The sequence below is a fragment of the Talaromyces proteolyticus genome (assembly GCF_021365285.1).
Source record: "Talaromyces proteolyticus strain PMI_201 chromosome Unknown BGW36scaffold_1, whole genome shotgun sequence".
Classification (NCBI taxonomy): Eukaryota; Fungi; Ascomycota; class Eurotiomycetes; order Eurotiales; family Trichocomaceae; genus Talaromyces; species Talaromyces proteolyticus.
The window spans coordinates 2,454,487-2,471,204 of NW_025764277.1; the positions used below are offsets into that span (position 1 = coordinate 2,454,487).

The following is a 16,718-nucleotide window of genomic DNA, read 5'->3' on the forward strand; positions in this document are numbered from 1 at the left end:
TTCAAAAATAGTATCACCCAGAACATTTTATTATACCTGAAACCTCATCAATGAGACTCGTCCAGATTCATGGCCAAGGGCAAGAGTACCATTTCTAAATGCGGAACAGACAGGTCGCCACTCAGGAGGAAGCCATAGTACATTTTCACCGTTAATTGTTATCCACTGATTGTCTTGGAGAAACACCTCAAAGTTTGCCTCGGGAACATTCTTGACAGTATCAGTGCTATACCAAGGGTGGACATTGATTGACCCCAGATTGGTAAACAGCTGTGGACTGTGTCGAGAAAAGGTCAAGTCTGTGGCTTTACCTTGGAAATGGAAACTTTGCAGTAAAGCTCCAGTTTCAATTTCCCATAATTTGATGGTCCCTCCCGGAGAACTAGATGCTAGAAGCTCGCTATCCGATGAGAATGCAATTGAGAAGATATACCCGCATTCAAGAATTTTTATTTCCTCTCCAGAGAAAGTATTCAAAAGCTGTAGATTCATATAGCCTATTGCCAGAATTTTGCCGTTTGGAGAAAATGCCATACCATTCCTACTAAAGCGATCGGCAAATGGTGGAGCACTTCTATAATCGCGAAGAGTTCGTTTCTCATATTCAATTACGGGACCACGAAGAGATAATACACGTATTATGCCTTCCGAACCTGACGCTGCAAACCGTCCGTCAGTTGAGATTGCCACTGTATCGACCCAGGCAAGATGATTATTCATGACTCTCTGAATAGTTCCAGTTTCAACGTCCCATAACGTGGCTGTTTTGTTTGTAGAACCTGACAGTAGCAAACATCCATTTGAGGAGAATTCAGTAGATATTACGCGACCAGATTCATCATTTAATATTTGTTGAAGGGATCCGGTGGTAGTGTTCCAAAGCTTGATTGTTCCATCTCCAGTTCCTGAGGCTAGTATTTGCCCATTAGGTGAAAATTTGACAAACCCGAACTTCATGTACCGATCAAACATATGAACCTTATTCTGAGGCTGATATGATGAGTCCATCAAGATATGCTCCACACAGCCGGTGAGATTACACCAGATTATGACGGTGCCATCAGCAGAACCGGATGCTAGGAGTTTCTCGTCAGGTGAGAAATCCACAGATTGAACAATCAGATGTCCAGAATCCTGCAGTGCAGATTTGACGGATATATCCCAAAGCTTAATGGTTTTATCGGCAGATGTTGACGCGAGCAACTGGCCATTTCTTGAAATAGTGATAGAATAAACCCAATCTCCATGTCCTTTCAGAGTCTGCTGCACATTACCAGTTGAAATATCCCAGAGTCTGATAACACTATCACTAGAACCCGACACTAAGAATTTTCCATCCAGTGACAATGTTACTGACTTAATCCGATAACGGTTGACCAAAAAGGTATTTTGTATGGTTCCAGAAGAAACGTCCCAGAGCTTTATTGTTCCATCTCCGGAGCCAGATGCTAGCATCTGACCATCTGGAGAAAAATCGACAGAATCAACATGGTCAGCATGACCTGTTAACACTTTATTTTTGGCCCCAGTAGGAATGTTCCAAAGGTATATATTAGCATCTTTAGAACTTGATGCCAAGAGGTTTCCGTTGGGTGAAAATTTTATAAAGTGAACGAGCTCTATATGTCTTTTCAAAAGCAGTTCGTCCGACGGAGTGGATTCTTCTGATACAAAAGATTCTTCATCTGAAATATTTTCGTCTCCAGAGGCCAGTTGTGTTTCCAAAATAACTTCACGGTTTGAAGTTAATCCATCTTGCAAGATCGAATCCTCCGATGATATTAGCTCTGAATCCGAAAGATCGTCATAATCTGAGGATGGTTCATCTTCTGAGGCGGGTTCGTCCTCCAAGAACCATTCCTCATGTCGAGTACTACGTAAGGCCCCTGTGGCAACATCCCAAAGCTTGATACGTTCGGAAGCCGTTGCTAACACTTGACCATCTGGGGAAATTGCAGCGGTAATAGTATAGACCGTCTTTGAACTGACCTCTAAAGTTCGGTACAGGGCCCCTGTAGTAACATCCCAAAACCTTATCGTTCCACTAATAGAGCCTGTGATCACAAATTGGCCATCCCGTGAGAACAGCACAGATTGAACTGGCCAGTCATCGCCCTTGACGGTCTTTTGTAAGGCACCGGTGATTACGTCCCATATTTTAATTGTTGTATCTTCAGAGACCGATGCCAGAAGCCGACCATCTGGCGAAAACGCTGCAGAATGGACTATATCAGAATGTCCTTCTAGAGTCAGAAAGTCTGCACTCCAACTTTCCTCGACCTGAGGGAAACTACAGATCCAACTAGGAAACTTTTCGACTTTCTCCCTAATAATTGCCGACCGTGGCGCAAAAATCAGTCCGGACGAGTATAGCTGAAGCGGTGCAATATCGAGTATATATGCATTTTTCAGCATAAACCTTTTTGAATCGTATAAAAACGTTGATATTCTCTCGTCATCATTATCCTGTATATCTTGTTATTGTTGTCAATACGAAAAAAAACGATTCTCTGAAGCAAATACGTACCAGTACAACAGTTTGCAATATATTAATTATCCTCACAACCTCCGCCGCAAATCCTAGAATGCTCATTGCCTCAATCCAATTATAGAAATGATCGTCAATGAATGTGGAAGCGTTCCTCAGTTGCATAGAAGGGTCCCTGCTTTGCACCAGATGCTGTGCCCAGTAACGACAGGCATATTGCACTTCGGATGGAAGATTTTGGTCGATAACCTGTGTACTAATCCCTTTGCGTTCCGTCCCATAACTTGGTAAATCACAAATATTTCTTCTTAAATGGCAGCGCAAAGTTTCCAGGCATCGAGTAGTCAATTTTTCATGTACGGCTTCTCCATCGATCCATAACGGAGTTCGCTCACGAGTCGCCACATCCAGGAGGAAGTCTCGAAAAGATAAGTGGAAAAGCCTCACGGGCATAGTATCATCGCGCGGAATGTGAAGCACAGAATGAAGTGAATCCAAACGGATGTTAATAAACCGTTGCGTCATGCTAAGAAGTTTTGACAATCCAATAGCTGAAAGCGGGCTTTCAAGCATAACAATAGCTCCTATTACATCTCTATATTCGGCGATCAATTGTTCCCTTCGTTTCCCACTTTGTGCTATAAAAAGTCGATTTAATATGGGCAGATATGTTCCATTCAGACGAGAGTCTTCGTTTTGATGTGCTAAAATCTCATTTAGACTATCCACTGAATTCCACTGACGGTCCTCAAGTATACGACACACAGTCGCAGCGAATATGAATAGCGGGGTGGACATTGTAGCCAGTTTTTGGATTTTGGTACTCCCAGGCCATTCCAGAGGTAACGATTGATCGTTCCTTATTTCTGCCAGTCTGTGCTCCAGAAACAAGGATATATCATACTCTATATCAGTCTGTTCCATCTCATGAAGCACCAGGAACTGATGGTCTTCTGCGATATCCTTGAAGCCCAGGCGAATGGGTAGCTCTGGACGGCTTGTCAGGAATATTCGAAGGCGTATAAAGCCACATTCTTGTAATTGAGGGAGTAATCGTATTATATGACGTATGTCCTTATCCTCGTCACATTCGTCCAGTGCGTCAATGACCACTACTAAAATCGAATTTCTAGCGGGCCCTTGCAATCTAAGTAATGGTTGAAGAAGAAGCTGATCGAACTGCTCTTGTAGTGACTTCTGTGCAATACCGGCATCCTGGTCAATTACTTTCCTGATGAATGGGATCAACTCGGGTACTTTGGCCGTCAGTTGTGTTGAGATTGTTGAAACAAATCTTGTTGCATTCCCACGTTCGCCTTCACCCTTTTTGAAGAAGAAGCTTGCTCCCAACATTTCTTTTTCTTTAAAAGATCTCACCACTGTTCTGGAAATGGTGGACTTTCCAGTGCCTGCCATTCCATTTAGCCAAAATACACATTTGCTTGCTGGTGAAGTAGCCCAATCGGTAACTTTGTTTTGAATTTCAGTCCTAGTTCCTGGCAGGCACTCAGGCTCATGTTGATTCGCGTATGCACCGTAGACAGCATCTCTAGCAGTTGGTAATTTTGAAAAATCAATTTGCCGTCTTAGATCCTCGATCTTTTGGTTCGTTTGTTGACTTGATAAGCCCAGGGTATTCAGGCTATCTACAATTCCAGCTACAAGAGACCGTCAGTCTCAATTTCAAAAATTATCAAGTTTTACTAACAGATATCTGCAATTAACTTTTCCCCAGATACTTGACCTCGAGGTACATATTGAAGCAACTCCTTCGTATACGCTGCTGCAACCAAGGCAGCAAATCCCTGGAATTGCTTATTTTTGTGTGAATCGGCGTAATCGCAAATACCACGAATCACAATACACGGGAAGTCCTGCATCAGGCCTGCAGCTTCCATTTCAAAACATAGCGCTCCAGTATCCTTCCGTAGTTGCTCGCGTCGTAGTGCATCTTTGATGACGGAGTTTCCTGAGGCGATAATACCATAATGCGGCTGGGGTTCATCGTCCTCACGGGGGTCTCTTATCACCTTCCATTCTTCATGACACCCTTCACAGGTATTTGTATCAGGAGGATGCCTATGTTCGGCTTTGAAAAGTCGATCTTGCTGTTTGTCTGGACGGCCGAAGTTCCGCCGCGTCCGCGCATTCTTTCCTATCACATCGGCAACAAACCCAGGATATGACGGGTCGTTACCCAGCATATTGGCCTTCATCATATTTACTGCACCTAATAACAGCCTCGGGGGGCTGTTCAATGACCCAGTGCGAGTGTACTCCCCATCTAGACTTTTCTCCATATCATATTGCAGCACCCCGCCACATGTACCCGTCGGATAACTGACCACAATGTCACCAAGTCGGATATCATGCGCAGCAGATGGGATCCCTCCTCCAATTCCGACCATTAACCCGATTCGCAGCGACTTAGAGAATGTACGCATCATGTTATTTGCAACTATAGTTGCCGATGTGGTCCCATATTGACCACCAAGGCATGCGATCACAATATAATGCTTGTTGATTCGGCCCAGTGTATAGATATTTGTATCTTGTGCATCTTGTTCCTCGACCGTTCCAAAATTTTCATCGAGCATTTGCTGGGCAGCCGCTGTCTCGATGGGTAGAGCGCATATCCAGCCAATCTGAAACTCGTCTAGCGCGGGGGCAGGCATCGTCAGGTTGGGATGCTGGCTGTATGATACAATTATAAATCCACATACTAGAAGAGGAGCACGGCCGTTTTATAGAGAAAAAGAGATGGGTGCAAGACAAGAAATTATTGAGAAAATAAAAAGCATTGAATCACAATCAGAAAATTATAATAGGAATGATCAGGCTGAGGCCAAACAGCACTAGCAATACTGCGGGGCAATTTGCAGGGGTAGAAGGAGATAGATATGTGTCGCTATTGGATGGGATGTATTTTCAGGCGATTGCATTACATGTATATTCTCCAATATCTAAATGTTCCAGGAAACAATAATAAGACCTTGAGGTTGAGTCATATGCTATTATAATAACTGTCCAGCGTTATGGTTTTTAGATTGAGTTTATATAAACCTGTAGGGCATTTTGGTTAGATATAGCATCGATAAAACATGTAATTATCCGTGTAAAACTACCCCTATAAAAGGGAAAGCAAATTCCATATTTTTGCAGTAATTAGGTAACCTTCTTTCTTTCAGTTTAGTAGAATTGGGCATATCAGTTGATATCAATTGAGAGCATCTAGAACGTCAAATGCGTGTATGTAGTTTTTCGCATTATATTCAACATTGAAACATTGGCCTAATATCACCCGACTGTAGAAATACATCAATTGCTATGTGGGTGCCAAGATTTGGATCGATAGGAAACATCAATTGATTGCATGGATTTCATTGTTGACATATATTAACTAGTATTAATAATGCTGTGCAGTCAAATTGCCCAGCACCTACCGAATCACTAATGAAACAAATAGAAGAAACGAATCAAGCCACGATTACTTCATGCGATCATGATGTTGCAATGGTAGACGCTTCATCAGCATCATTAGATATAGCCTCCTGAGATGAATGGGCCTGAGCAGCTCCCGACGCAACTGCGGCATCTGCATCAGAAGCAGTGGCCTCTGGTTTTGGCATCAAATTGCTTCCCATATCAGCTGCGTTCGATTCAACTGGCACCACAGAGGGCTCCCAGGCTCGTAGGTCGCTCTCAGCCTCGTTCAAGATCTCTCGGGACGTGGTTGAATGCTCATAGGCCTTCCTTGTATCTCCGGGAACCATCGGCGTGTCGTCAATCAAGTTCAGCAGTCGGCGCGCGTGTTGGGCAAGAATTATTTGCTTCTCAGCTCGTTCAATAGTAGCAGCGAGATTAAGATCAAATGCCTCTTTCATTTTTTGCCGTGTCTATAGCGTGTCAGTATGGAAATAGTCTTAAAATAGAGATCAGACCTTACCACATTGGACAGCTGTGCGTCTGCAACTAAACTCTGAGCCTCGGCTCTGACGAGCTCCTGCTCAAGAGTGACGATTTTTGTGTTTGTAGGATCCTTGTATTTTAACTTCTGTATCTCATCCGCGATTTTGGTTCGCTGGTCTCTGACAGGCTGCACTGCACTCTCGGTATTGCGGATCTGCTTGAGCACGCCACGGTAATCCTCCAGATTTTGCGCAAAAATATCCTCTTGCTCTCCGATCTCCGACAACAGCACACCTAGCTTATCCGAGACGTCAGAAAGGTTCTCGTCACCAGTGGCCTCGCCCCAGTCTGATAGCTGGGAAGCAACGGAAATGCGTTCGCGACCGGCGGATTCGTAGGCACCGATAACATTGTTCTCAGCTTTGATGATCTTGTACAGTTTCTTGCTCAGCTCGGGTTGCTGGAGACCGCGAAGGGTGGTCATAGAAAAGCGATGGCGCTGCTTTCCATCTTTCTTAGAGGACCGTATTGACAGGGAACGGTTCCTAATGATAGTTAGTAACAGAGTTACTAGAAGGGCTAGTAATGGTAACTCGCATTTTGAAGGTAAATATAGACACCGATATTTAGTCTAGTCAGTGGTGGAATTTGCTAATTTGGTCCTCAGGAATTGAAAAGAGGCAGGATAATGATCGCATTTGAGGGGGCGATCGATGACATGTGGGGGTGACGTCACTACCCACTACAGGTTCGTGGCGCTTAGATCTGCTAATCGGAAGCCCTCATTGCTTGTTGATCTTATATGCAGCGATAAGGACATACGATATATTTGTGATTTGCAGAAAGATCTTCGGCGAGAAGAGAACTATAAATTTGACCCAATATTCACTACTAGTTGTATATCATAATCGGACACCGATACATATGTATGCCTGTTTCTTCCAGCAAATTATTGTTCTCATTGAAATCAAGGTTTGAATTCTACCAGCTATCACTGCCAGATTGATCAAAGAGAAGAAAAAATATAGATTTATGTCAACACTTCAAACCCGGGAAGAAACAAAAAACAATATATCAATCCAGATACCACAATGCATATAATACAAGCCCATTCTGACCACGCCGAAATTTCCATGCCTTTTACCCTTGGGTATCCATGTATCCCAACTCCATAAACTCGAAATAAAATGCGAGAAAAAAGCCATTATAAACTCCAAACAAACTAGTAAAGTAGCACGCCAAAAAACCAGCTCAGTCATACCCCCTACGTTCAATGATCCTCACATCAGGGCTAATTCGCCCACTACCATATTCGATCTGTACCGGCACAGACGAACGAGGGCGCGCACGGTCATAAGATGCGCGACGATAAAACACAGTTTCGCCTAGCGGGACCAGTGTCTCGGAGCGCGTTTGTCTGTGTGTTCTGGTGATAGTTGTGTATGATGGTCGCGGAGAAGCTGGTTGGTACAGGTAGTAGCTAGACCTGGAACCGGACGACACAGGCCGCGGAGAGGAGGGGATTGTGCGGTAGATGCGGCGACGCTCGACGACCCTGATGGGCCCGGCTGGCTCGTCGGAGCAGTCGTTCCAGCACATCTTTCGAGGACTTTTGTTTCGAGTTGGAGAGTGTTTTTGGTATATTTCAGACGTAGTTAAGATTGAATCGACAGTGTGATGAGATCGTGGACTTCGATTTAGGGGCTTGTATCGTATACAAAGTCCAAGTTTTAGGGCAAGCAGGCCGAATTAGGAAATAACCGTGTGGAGCAATAAGTGCCGTTTTGAGCCCCGACACAATCGATATGAAGATGAAGTTTTGATGCGATATGTAAAATGACATGTACCGCCATGCAGGATTTTGTCTTCCTCTTATATAAAGATACGGTCATACCCCTGCATCTCCAATGTCATGCGTGCAGCAGTAGTGGCATCATTACTATGTTTGCATGCTTCCCATTTTAGCATGGCGCGCTAAGGCGTTCTACAGCCCCGAGGCGGCTGACACGAACAGCCACACTGGGCTGTCCTGCAGCCTAGCAGATGTCAGCGGAACGAATGGGACAGATCACTCGACCAGGCCCTGAATCGGTGATCGAGACTATTTTCCTAATGACAGTGGCAGCTGAATTAATTGGGCGAGAATTATCCAAACATGCATCTTCCACGTGGGGACGCGGGTTTAAACTGCTTACACATGATCTGATCTGGACGTACGTAGTCAGGGCGGAAGCATGAGCGATATGTAGCAAACAAGATCTAATTAGGGCAGAAATAAAAATGAAAGATTCCAAAGTCGTTGGACTCGGATCTCTTCATTTCTGTTTTCTTTTTTTGAATGAGGGAATTACTATTTTGAGGCCTTAAACTACTCTATAGAATCGACACACGAACTACCCTAACCAGCCAATCAGAGCCGGGGCGGAGTGTACTGCGCCACGACATTGAACTAGCCCCCGATGTGGCTCAGGCAGTAAGACGACAGTGGCTTATGGTGTCTGCTCTGGACTTATTTTCTTCTATATGATTCCATATCCAAAGAAAAGAACGGAAGAGAAGAGGATCGCATTCCACACAAGCTGGCGTAGATAGGCGATTGGCTGTCGCGAAGTGATTGTTCAATCATGCTACTATGCGCTAAAGCTAACTTTCTACGCGCACATGACGAGTGCTCTATGCCGCATTAATTGAACGTTGCTTGTCCCAGGCGAGTGATTTTGATTGACTATCAACATTAAAGTCTTGGTATTTAACAGCCAGCTTGAAATGCTACCTTGGTCTGTCTATGATGATGCTTCATTTCTTCGTTCAATCCTGAATCACACGAATTGCCTACTGACTCGTTGCAATCAAATTTCCCCGTCAAAGTACATACCTGAAATTCGCACCGTAGTTTTCTTCAGCTGCCGTGAAATCCATTTCTCCAGCCTCCTTCTGCGCCGCTTGACGCTCTTCCCACGTCCCGTATTTCTGATCCAATTGTCGGTTCTCCCACACAAGCAGAAACCGAAGGCTGAGAGTAAGGAAAGTACTAAAAAACATAAAAGCGGCGCAGATCCATAACCCACGCGCATACCGTGGGGAGTCCTTGTCGGGGAACACGTTGGTACCTAGGAATGGCCCGCACTGGCCGATGACGTTGAGCATGACCATTGCCATGCCTCGACGAGTGTCTGATCCTTGGTTGTCTATATTGTTGTTAGGCAAGAAAGAGCGGGAGTCTCTTTTTGGGAGATCGACTTACTCAGAACCCAAGGCAGAATATTACCAATGGAAGGGAACACTCCACTTGCAGCAAGGAAAACACCAAAGTACCGCACGCCGACAGAAGAGCAGGCTGCGATAATGACGTAACCAATTGCGCCTATCATGGACAAAGTGGCTATCACCAAGCCACGCTGTTGCAGCCTATCTGCAACCCACGTGGTGGAAATCGTTACCAAGAACGCCAGAAAGAATGGCGGGGCTGTAAGCCCTTGAGCATTAATCGCCGTGAATCCCATATCGTTGAGAATGGTGGGTAAAAATACGGGTAGAGAGGAGAAGCTGACATTGCAGCTAAAGTACATAAACTAATTTGATGTCGTTAGTAGTTATTAAATGGCTCATAGACCCAATAGTACACACCGCAGTAAGCCATGGCTTTGCATCAAGAAGGGTCTTGGCTATATCCTTCCAGTCGATCCCGCCGCTCTGAACTTCTTCGCCGCTTCGTCTCACTCCTCTTGCTCTAGCGACCTCCTTTTCTTCTTTGGTAAGAAACTTTGCCTCGGCTGGAGAATCGGGAAGACCGAACCATGCCAGAGGGACAGCAAGGAGACTAGGAATACCTTCAACGAGGAATAGCAGTCGCCAGCTGGCTAATTTGGGATGACCAGACGTAATTCCATAAGCCAGCGCACCGGCGAATGTATTCGCAAGAGGGGCGGCAGAAAGGAAGAGACCGCAGCGAAGACCGAGTTCACGGCGACGGTAGAAAAAAGACATGAGGTAAGGTACACCAGGACCGAATCCTGCTTCTGCTGCGCCTAATATAAAGCGCAAGGCCATCATCCCACTCCAATTCTGGGTAGCTGCTTGACAGGTTGCCGCGATCCCCCTGAATAGCGTTAATCGTTGTCCGGAGCGACTAGGTTAGAGGTAACATACCAAACCGCTACCGTGAAAGCGGCCCACCGATGGGGACGAACGATTTTCCACATCAAGGCTTGAAACTCAAACAATGTGTAGGAAATATAGAAAATTGTCAGCAGCCACGCGTAGGTGCCTCCATTCAAAGACAATTCCTTTTGCATTCCTGCAATTTTGGCGTTTCTGCCAGTTGTCAGTGTGTTGCCGCCACCAGTTGAGGTATGTAATCGTACCCAATGTTACTCCGATCCAAAAAGGCCAAGAGGTCTGTGAACCATTGATTTCATAAGTATGCTGTCGGAGAACTAGAGGTGAGGTCCCACGTACATAAAAACCCAGTAATCACAGGAAGTCGATAATCCAGTTTGCGAACAACGCGCTTCTCAATAACCGGGTCAATTGTAGGCAAAGGTAGTATTGGTGCTACCGGCGCGGCCTCAGTATCGTGGTCGATATACACGTCGGTAGGTTTCGCAGCTTCTTGTTCCGATGGCACTTCGGTGATTTCATTTTCAGACGGCACCGCCATGGCGAGGCAAGTGTATAAATCAAATGTTCCTGAGCAATATAGGTGGTGTCGATATATGAATTTATACGCGTGAATTTGTGCGTATATCAAGTGCGTACATCAACAGCATACGCGACTGCTTGAAAATCCGAAGAAGAAAGTCACAAAGTGAAATCCGGAGAGTTTTATTGTCAGCTCCGGCAATCCGTAGGTTGCTTCTGTCGAGAATCTTTGATTACTACTAAGTAGCAAGTACTAGATACAATCCCCAGCCAATCGCGGCAGCTACTACATCATGGAAGAAGACCTCACGACAAATGAAAATTTTCTTTTCGGCGTCCAGTGCACGCGCGTGGCTCCACAAGATGATGCAAGCTGGGGTGACAGATCGACGGTCTACCAAACATTCGTTTAGCACGCACTGTCCTAGGCCACGGGATCGCGTGGGAGTTGCACAGGCAAGGGCTGCCATGATTGGCATAACGCGCGACTAGTTGACTACTAGCATCGTCTTTGGCTCGGCCTGCCCTAGCAATTTTGGAGGGAATTGTCGATCCCTTGCCATGTCGATCCCTTACCATGTTGGGCCGCTATCACCATCAGGATATTGGCCATCCAATGGCATCTATACAGATGCATGCGCCTCTGTTCGCAGCTGACATCACGCCCTACAGCAGTAAATTACCTTATCGGAGAGGGAATTGTACTGAGTAGATATTTCCTTAGGATTTGTCTTAATTCTATTCACCGTAGAAGATGAAAGGTTGATGCAAATGGCGCAAAGAGGACTTCCCCGCACACACCCAGACGCTAAGCCCCTTCGGAATGGTCTGTCCGGAAATGGGGAATTGATGCCTTGCAGACTCAGGCAGAAATCGCACAAGTGGTATCTGGCCGCAGCCGGATGCAGCCATCGACTTTTTGAGCCAGCCTCAATTCCGCGTCGCGTCGAGCAAGCAGCTTAGACGCCCGAACGACCTGCACTTTCTGGCCATCGCACCCACATCTTACACACCTTCATCCTGTGCTGCTAGGCAGCTATTTGCTTTGCGACTATTACCGCCTAATTAGCCAGTCTTGCGAGCTGAACGCGACCGATTGCCCAACATGCAGGATCCGGCTGGCGGACTCCCTGCGCAGCTGGTAGGCATCTCTCCGCTCTTCTTTTATTGTTGGAATGAATATGTCAATGCTAATTATGATGTGCATGAAAGGTGCCGCACATGCACCTGGTCTCGCGATACCGGTATCCCACAATGACCGCATTACCAACCGAAACCGTCGTCGAGTACCTTCTCTCTGCGCCGAAAGTTGTCCGAGAAATGCAGCCAGTGACCTGGACGTTTCTCGATCCACCGCCGCCAGATGGGACGACTATCTTGACATGGCAACCTCTTGCTCATCTCGGTACAACCTTTGCCAGTGATGGATATGTTTGGGCCGATGCCGAACAGGCATTTACTTTTGAGGCCCGAGGCTATGTACATGCACCTATACTCTCGGAAACTACACACAAAGCTGACACATGTCCGATTCTATTCTAGACCGTCGAAATGTGGGTGCAGAGAAGTGGCTACAATCCTCCCCGCGAAACAATCGCTACGCATTCTCGTCGCCGTTACCGCCTCGTTCCTCCCAAAGTCCCCAACCCGAACATCCCCAATCCTGACCCATCGCTATGGATTGTTCACTACTCACGCGCCGCTCAAGGCGACCACATCCCGGCCCAGCGCATTCCAATTACACCTCAGTTACAGACCTCGCTTGCCCAACGGCGATTTCTCCAGAGCCAAGGCCAGCTTGCACGCAAAGACTTCATGCTTCATGACAGAAACAACTGGCCCACCATCTCTTTTCCGCCCCAGATGGGCCCTCAAGGTTTTGCGCAACAACAGCAACCATACTATGGAAACGCAGTCCCTGGTCGCCAACCTCAAGCTGGCTTTTACCCCCCGCAGGCTAGTGCACAAGCCGGGCCCACACCAACTAAAGCTCCTCGTGCTCATCGTCCATCTGCCGGAACCGTTGCAGCTGCTACGGCAGACTTTGCAGTGGAAGATGAGGAGGTATCTACCGGCGATATGTTAGATTTACTCACCCCTCGTGAGATTAGTAAAATACGCTACCAGCAACACCACGAATGGATGGAAGAGCTTTTCGCATCCCCATACAATATCAAACAAATAATTCCAGTTGATCTCGGACTCGGTCGCAAAGGGGAACTTGAGGCGCTTACGGCTGGTTTTTTTGAGGCTCCAACTACAGTGACACCGCCTAAGGATGGCCAGGAACAGGATACGTTCCTAAAGGATGGCAAAATAGAACCTGAGAAGGCAGAAGAGTTTGCTGACAAGGTTGCCAAGAAAGTTTCCACTACGACGGCTGAGATTGAACGATTGAAGAAACGCCATGCTCTCCGTCTAGAGAAGGTCCGCCGGCTGACAATCCTCAAGGAGGGTGAAAGACGGCTACGCGAGGCTGGGGCGTACCCTTCAGAAACAGGTCCTGAAGTGTGGAGAATGGAAGGCCGAATCGATACCTCGAATGAGGATGAAATTACGGTTGAGGACTTTTCGCTGCAAGTTCCGCGGTACAAGGTCGATGATGTCGTTAAAGATTTAGAAAAGGAGTATGGACAAACGATTAGCTTGGACTCGAATATTTCGTGTGTAGAGAAAGGCGGCCTTCTCGAAAGGATTGAACCAGTGGAAGATACCCTTGGTGCGGATACTGATATGCTCATGGACACAAGTCTTTTGGATCAGTTTGTAGCGTCATCCACCTCTACACCTGGGCAGCAGATCCCGTCTAACCTCGATGGCGCCGGAGACTCCAGACAGCCTATGGGCGAAGTGAAGGATACTGACGTTGAAATGGGAGGCGCCGTAGAGTCATTACAACACAGTACTGCTGCCGGCGAGACTGGGGATTGGGTAGTAGTGGACAATGGAAAGCAAGGCAACGTGCAAGGCCCTCCAGAGAGGCTTCTTCCTGGAAACGGACAGATCGCAGGTGACACACCAGGCAGTGGTCTAACACCTGGGAATGGCCACGGCCTCGAGACAAGCAACTTTGACGATGCCACCAACTTCACAAATATGGATTCCGCGGGTGATGCGCTCGCCGCATATGATGACCAACATGACGGCTTGGATCTTCCGGACCTAGACAACTCTGCATTTGGAGATGCTTTCCATGCGTCCGACCATGAACTAGGACTTCATCCGGATGAAGATGAGATGGCATGAGCTCGCTCTTTGCGCTCTTGTTTGCTGCTGTATTATCGAAGGCGCGCGGGGTTGTGCTTCACATGGATTTGGAGTTTAACGAGATTTTTTTCTGTTCCCACGTTTTCGACTGCTGCAAAAGCACATATTTCTAGATGAGTGTATTTTACTAATTTGACTGTTATGAAGAGCGTGAAACGTATCGGAAATTTCTCTTATGAGAACTATATATTACCGAGTTAAACAGTATGCAAGTCTCATCCAAAGCCGAAGAATGAGATTTTAATATGCACGTGTAGCAAAATTGTGCAATGTAAGACAACACGCTAGCATTCATTTATCAACGATAATTATACCTAACTGGCTCAAACACAATGCGGTGAGCAAGCTCGCACCTCGGCGTTATACCGAGGAGTAATAGTAACGCAGATTATTAGTATTTATTCGGCATATGTCGGCTGCTTCTGCCAACTAGCGGCGCCGTTGGAGGTGATGGGCTGGCCTAGCGTCCGCCATCTGCGTGCGACAACAATGACCTTTGTTCATTATTATTCCAGCACTCTTTTCCCTCTTTGTCTTGAGATCGCTTACACTTCTCTGCATCTCATGGCAGGTGTGCTACAGCATTCCAGCAACCCTCAAGATTCATATCCTAGCCTTGTTGAGCCTTGTTGAAGCTTGATACCCCGAATCTGGCACTAACGCGACCATGACGATTGGCGCAGATCGTGACGATTCGGATGTTAGTTCAATCTTTTCGGCCAGATCGACTACGACTGCGCCGACAGAATGGAGTGGCAGGGATGGGACGAACACAGAGACGGACAGCGATATGATGTCTCTTATGAGCAGCATGTATGCAACGCTTTCCTTCTTGCTTGTGCGGTTGACCGACGGTAGCCCGTAATAGGTACGACTCGACCCACTCAATATCGTCCAGTGTGTTAAATTATCACTTTGAGGTATGAATTGGTGTGTATGGATCTCTAAGCGCTTTCTAACCCCGATGTTATACAGAATGGCCGTCGATATCATGCATACCACGAGGGTAAATATATTATGGTCAGTGCGATACGCAGGTTTCCTTCTATAGCCAGGCTACTGACGAATATAGCCCAACGATGTTCAAGAGCAGAATAAGCTTATGCTAGTCCATCTGTGCTACGAACTTGTTTTCGACGGACGACTTCATTTAGCACCCATAAACAACCCGCAAAACGCCCTTGATATTGGCACGGGCCGAGGGGACTGGGCTATTGATTTCGCCGAGTAAGCCATGGATTTGAGGAATCCTTTTATGTGAGTTTTGTATCTCATGTTTCTTAGGAGATATCCCTCCACGCAAGTCATCGGAATCGACCTAAGTCCGATCCAGCCGCTTTGGTAATTATGCAATACTTGTAAACACTCAAATTGCAAACTGATGTTTACCAGGGTCCCGCCCAACCTCACATTCGAGATCGACGACGCAGAAGACGATTGGGTATACAGCACGCAATTCGACTACATCCACACACGCACCCTCTGTGGCGGCATTCGAGACTGGCCACAATTTCACAAACGGGCATTTGACAACTTACGGCCGGGCGGTTGGCTTGAAATGCAGGAGAACGATGCCTGGTTCCAGTGCGAGGATGGCACATGTCCTAAATGGACCAAAATTTTCCTCGAAAAGCTAGACGAGGCGAGTATAATGAGTGGGAACCGCTTGAACGTCGCCGCGGATCAGAAACAACATATGATCAATGCTGGCTTCGCTAATGTCCACGATGACATTTTCAAGGTCAGTTGGTTTCATTCTGCTTGCTTGGGGGTGCGTATGCTGATATTTTATGATAGTTGCCCTTGAGTACTTGGCATGATGATCCGCGGTGGAAAGAGATTGGCCAGATTCGCGGTTTGGCGATGAACCAGGGTGTCGAAGGTTACAGTCTGGCGTTGTATACACGGTATTTAGGATGGACATCTGCACAAGTGCACGACTTGCTAGCTAAAGTGCGAGGAGAATTCAATGATGTCAATAATCGAATGTATATTGCTGTGTGAGTATCAAAGACTACCCCTAAGCAAAGACAGTCCATGCTGACTACTTGCATCCAGTCACGTCGTATACGGACAAAAGCTAGAAGAAAGTGTCCAAGCTTGAGCGAGTGAGAATAACAATGAGACCACGACTTACATTATTAGCGTCATTTACTGCCCTATACCATCTCATTTCAACAATATATGTTCAATCTTGCGACCGATCTCCCGTATTTTTTGTTAATAGAGTACCTGCGCATGCCTGTATCAATTGAACCATCTTCAAAACGACTTTTTATGACAATCAATCTCAGTTATACCGTAAAATAAATATCACTACTAAATTACCCGAGTCATTTTCTATAGCCCAGATATCTCCAATATACAGAATTGATTCTCTTACTTCCAAGAATATCAAGACAGGACCCAAGTC

At 46.3% G+C, this 16,718-nt stretch overlaps 6 protein-coding genes across 6 annotated transcripts; 2 read left to right on the top strand and 4 right to left on the bottom strand.

Annotated features, from left to right (window-relative positions):
- Positions 1–30: 30 nt before the first annotated feature.
- BGW36DRAFT_353951 (putative WD-repeat protein) lies at positions 31–5,163 on the bottom strand (the record flags this gene model as incomplete). The annotated part of the gene is made up of 3 exons (XM_046213479.1): positions 31–2,466; positions 2,528–4,146; positions 4,197–5,163. The coding sequence occupies 3 exons, from the start codon at positions 5,161–5,163 to the stop codon at positions 31–33; spliced, it is 5,022 nt and encodes a 1,673-aa protein (XP_046078170.1).
- An 825-nt stretch (positions 5,164–5,988) lies between these two features.
- Positions 5,989–6,881, bottom strand: BGW36DRAFT_285946 (Eisosome component PIL1-domain-containing protein; the record flags this gene model as incomplete). Its single annotated transcript, XM_046210365.1, has 2 exons — positions 5,989–6,384; positions 6,435–6,881. 2 exons carry the CDS (start codon positions 6,879–6,881, stop codon positions 5,989–5,991), a joined length of 843 nt encoding a protein of 280 aa, XP_046078171.1.
- Positions 6,882–7,274: 393 nt separating this feature from the next.
- On the bottom strand, positions 7,275–8,234 carry BGW36DRAFT_403107 (uncharacterized protein). Its single transcript, XM_046218881.1, has one exon. It carries the CDS (start codon positions 7,994–7,996, stop codon positions 7,649–7,651), a length of 348 nt encoding a protein of 115 aa, XP_046078172.1. The 5' UTR covers positions 7,997–8,234; the 3' UTR covers positions 7,275–7,648.
- Positions 8,235–9,141: 907 nt separating this feature from the next.
- BGW36DRAFT_15143 (putative MFS transporter) lies at positions 9,142–11,200 on the bottom strand. Its single transcript, XM_046209514.1, has 6 exons — positions 10,856–11,200; positions 10,762–10,795; positions 10,547–10,711; positions 10,025–10,496; positions 9,642–9,969; positions 9,142–9,585 (listed from the first exon to the last, which is right to left on the bottom strand). Exons 1-6 carry the CDS (start codon positions 11,055–11,057, stop codon positions 9,260–9,262), a joined length of 1,527 nt encoding a protein of 508 aa, XP_046078173.1. The 5' UTR covers positions 11,058–11,200; the 3' UTR covers positions 9,142–9,259.
- A 1,092-nt stretch (positions 11,201–12,292) lies between these two features.
- On the top strand, positions 12,293–14,284 carry BGW36DRAFT_353955 (uncharacterized protein; the record flags this gene model as incomplete). The annotated part of the gene is made up of 2 exons (XM_046213480.1): positions 12,293–12,517; positions 12,581–14,284. The coding sequence occupies 2 exons, from the start codon at positions 12,293–12,295 to the stop codon at positions 14,282–14,284; spliced, it is 1,929 nt and encodes a 642-aa protein (XP_046078174.1).
- A 464-nt stretch (positions 14,285–14,748) lies between these two features.
- BGW36DRAFT_367781 (S-adenosyl-L-methionine-dependent methyltransferase) lies at positions 14,749–16,718 on the top strand. The gene is made up of 8 exons (XM_046214912.1): positions 14,749–15,118; positions 15,174–15,225; positions 15,281–15,325; positions 15,378–15,532; positions 15,590–15,646; positions 15,698–16,046; positions 16,103–16,305; positions 16,364–16,718. Exons 1-8 carry the CDS (start codon positions 14,973–14,975, stop codon positions 16,407–16,409), a joined length of 1,053 nt encoding a protein of 350 aa, XP_046078175.1. The 5' UTR covers positions 14,749–14,972; the 3' UTR covers positions 16,410–16,718.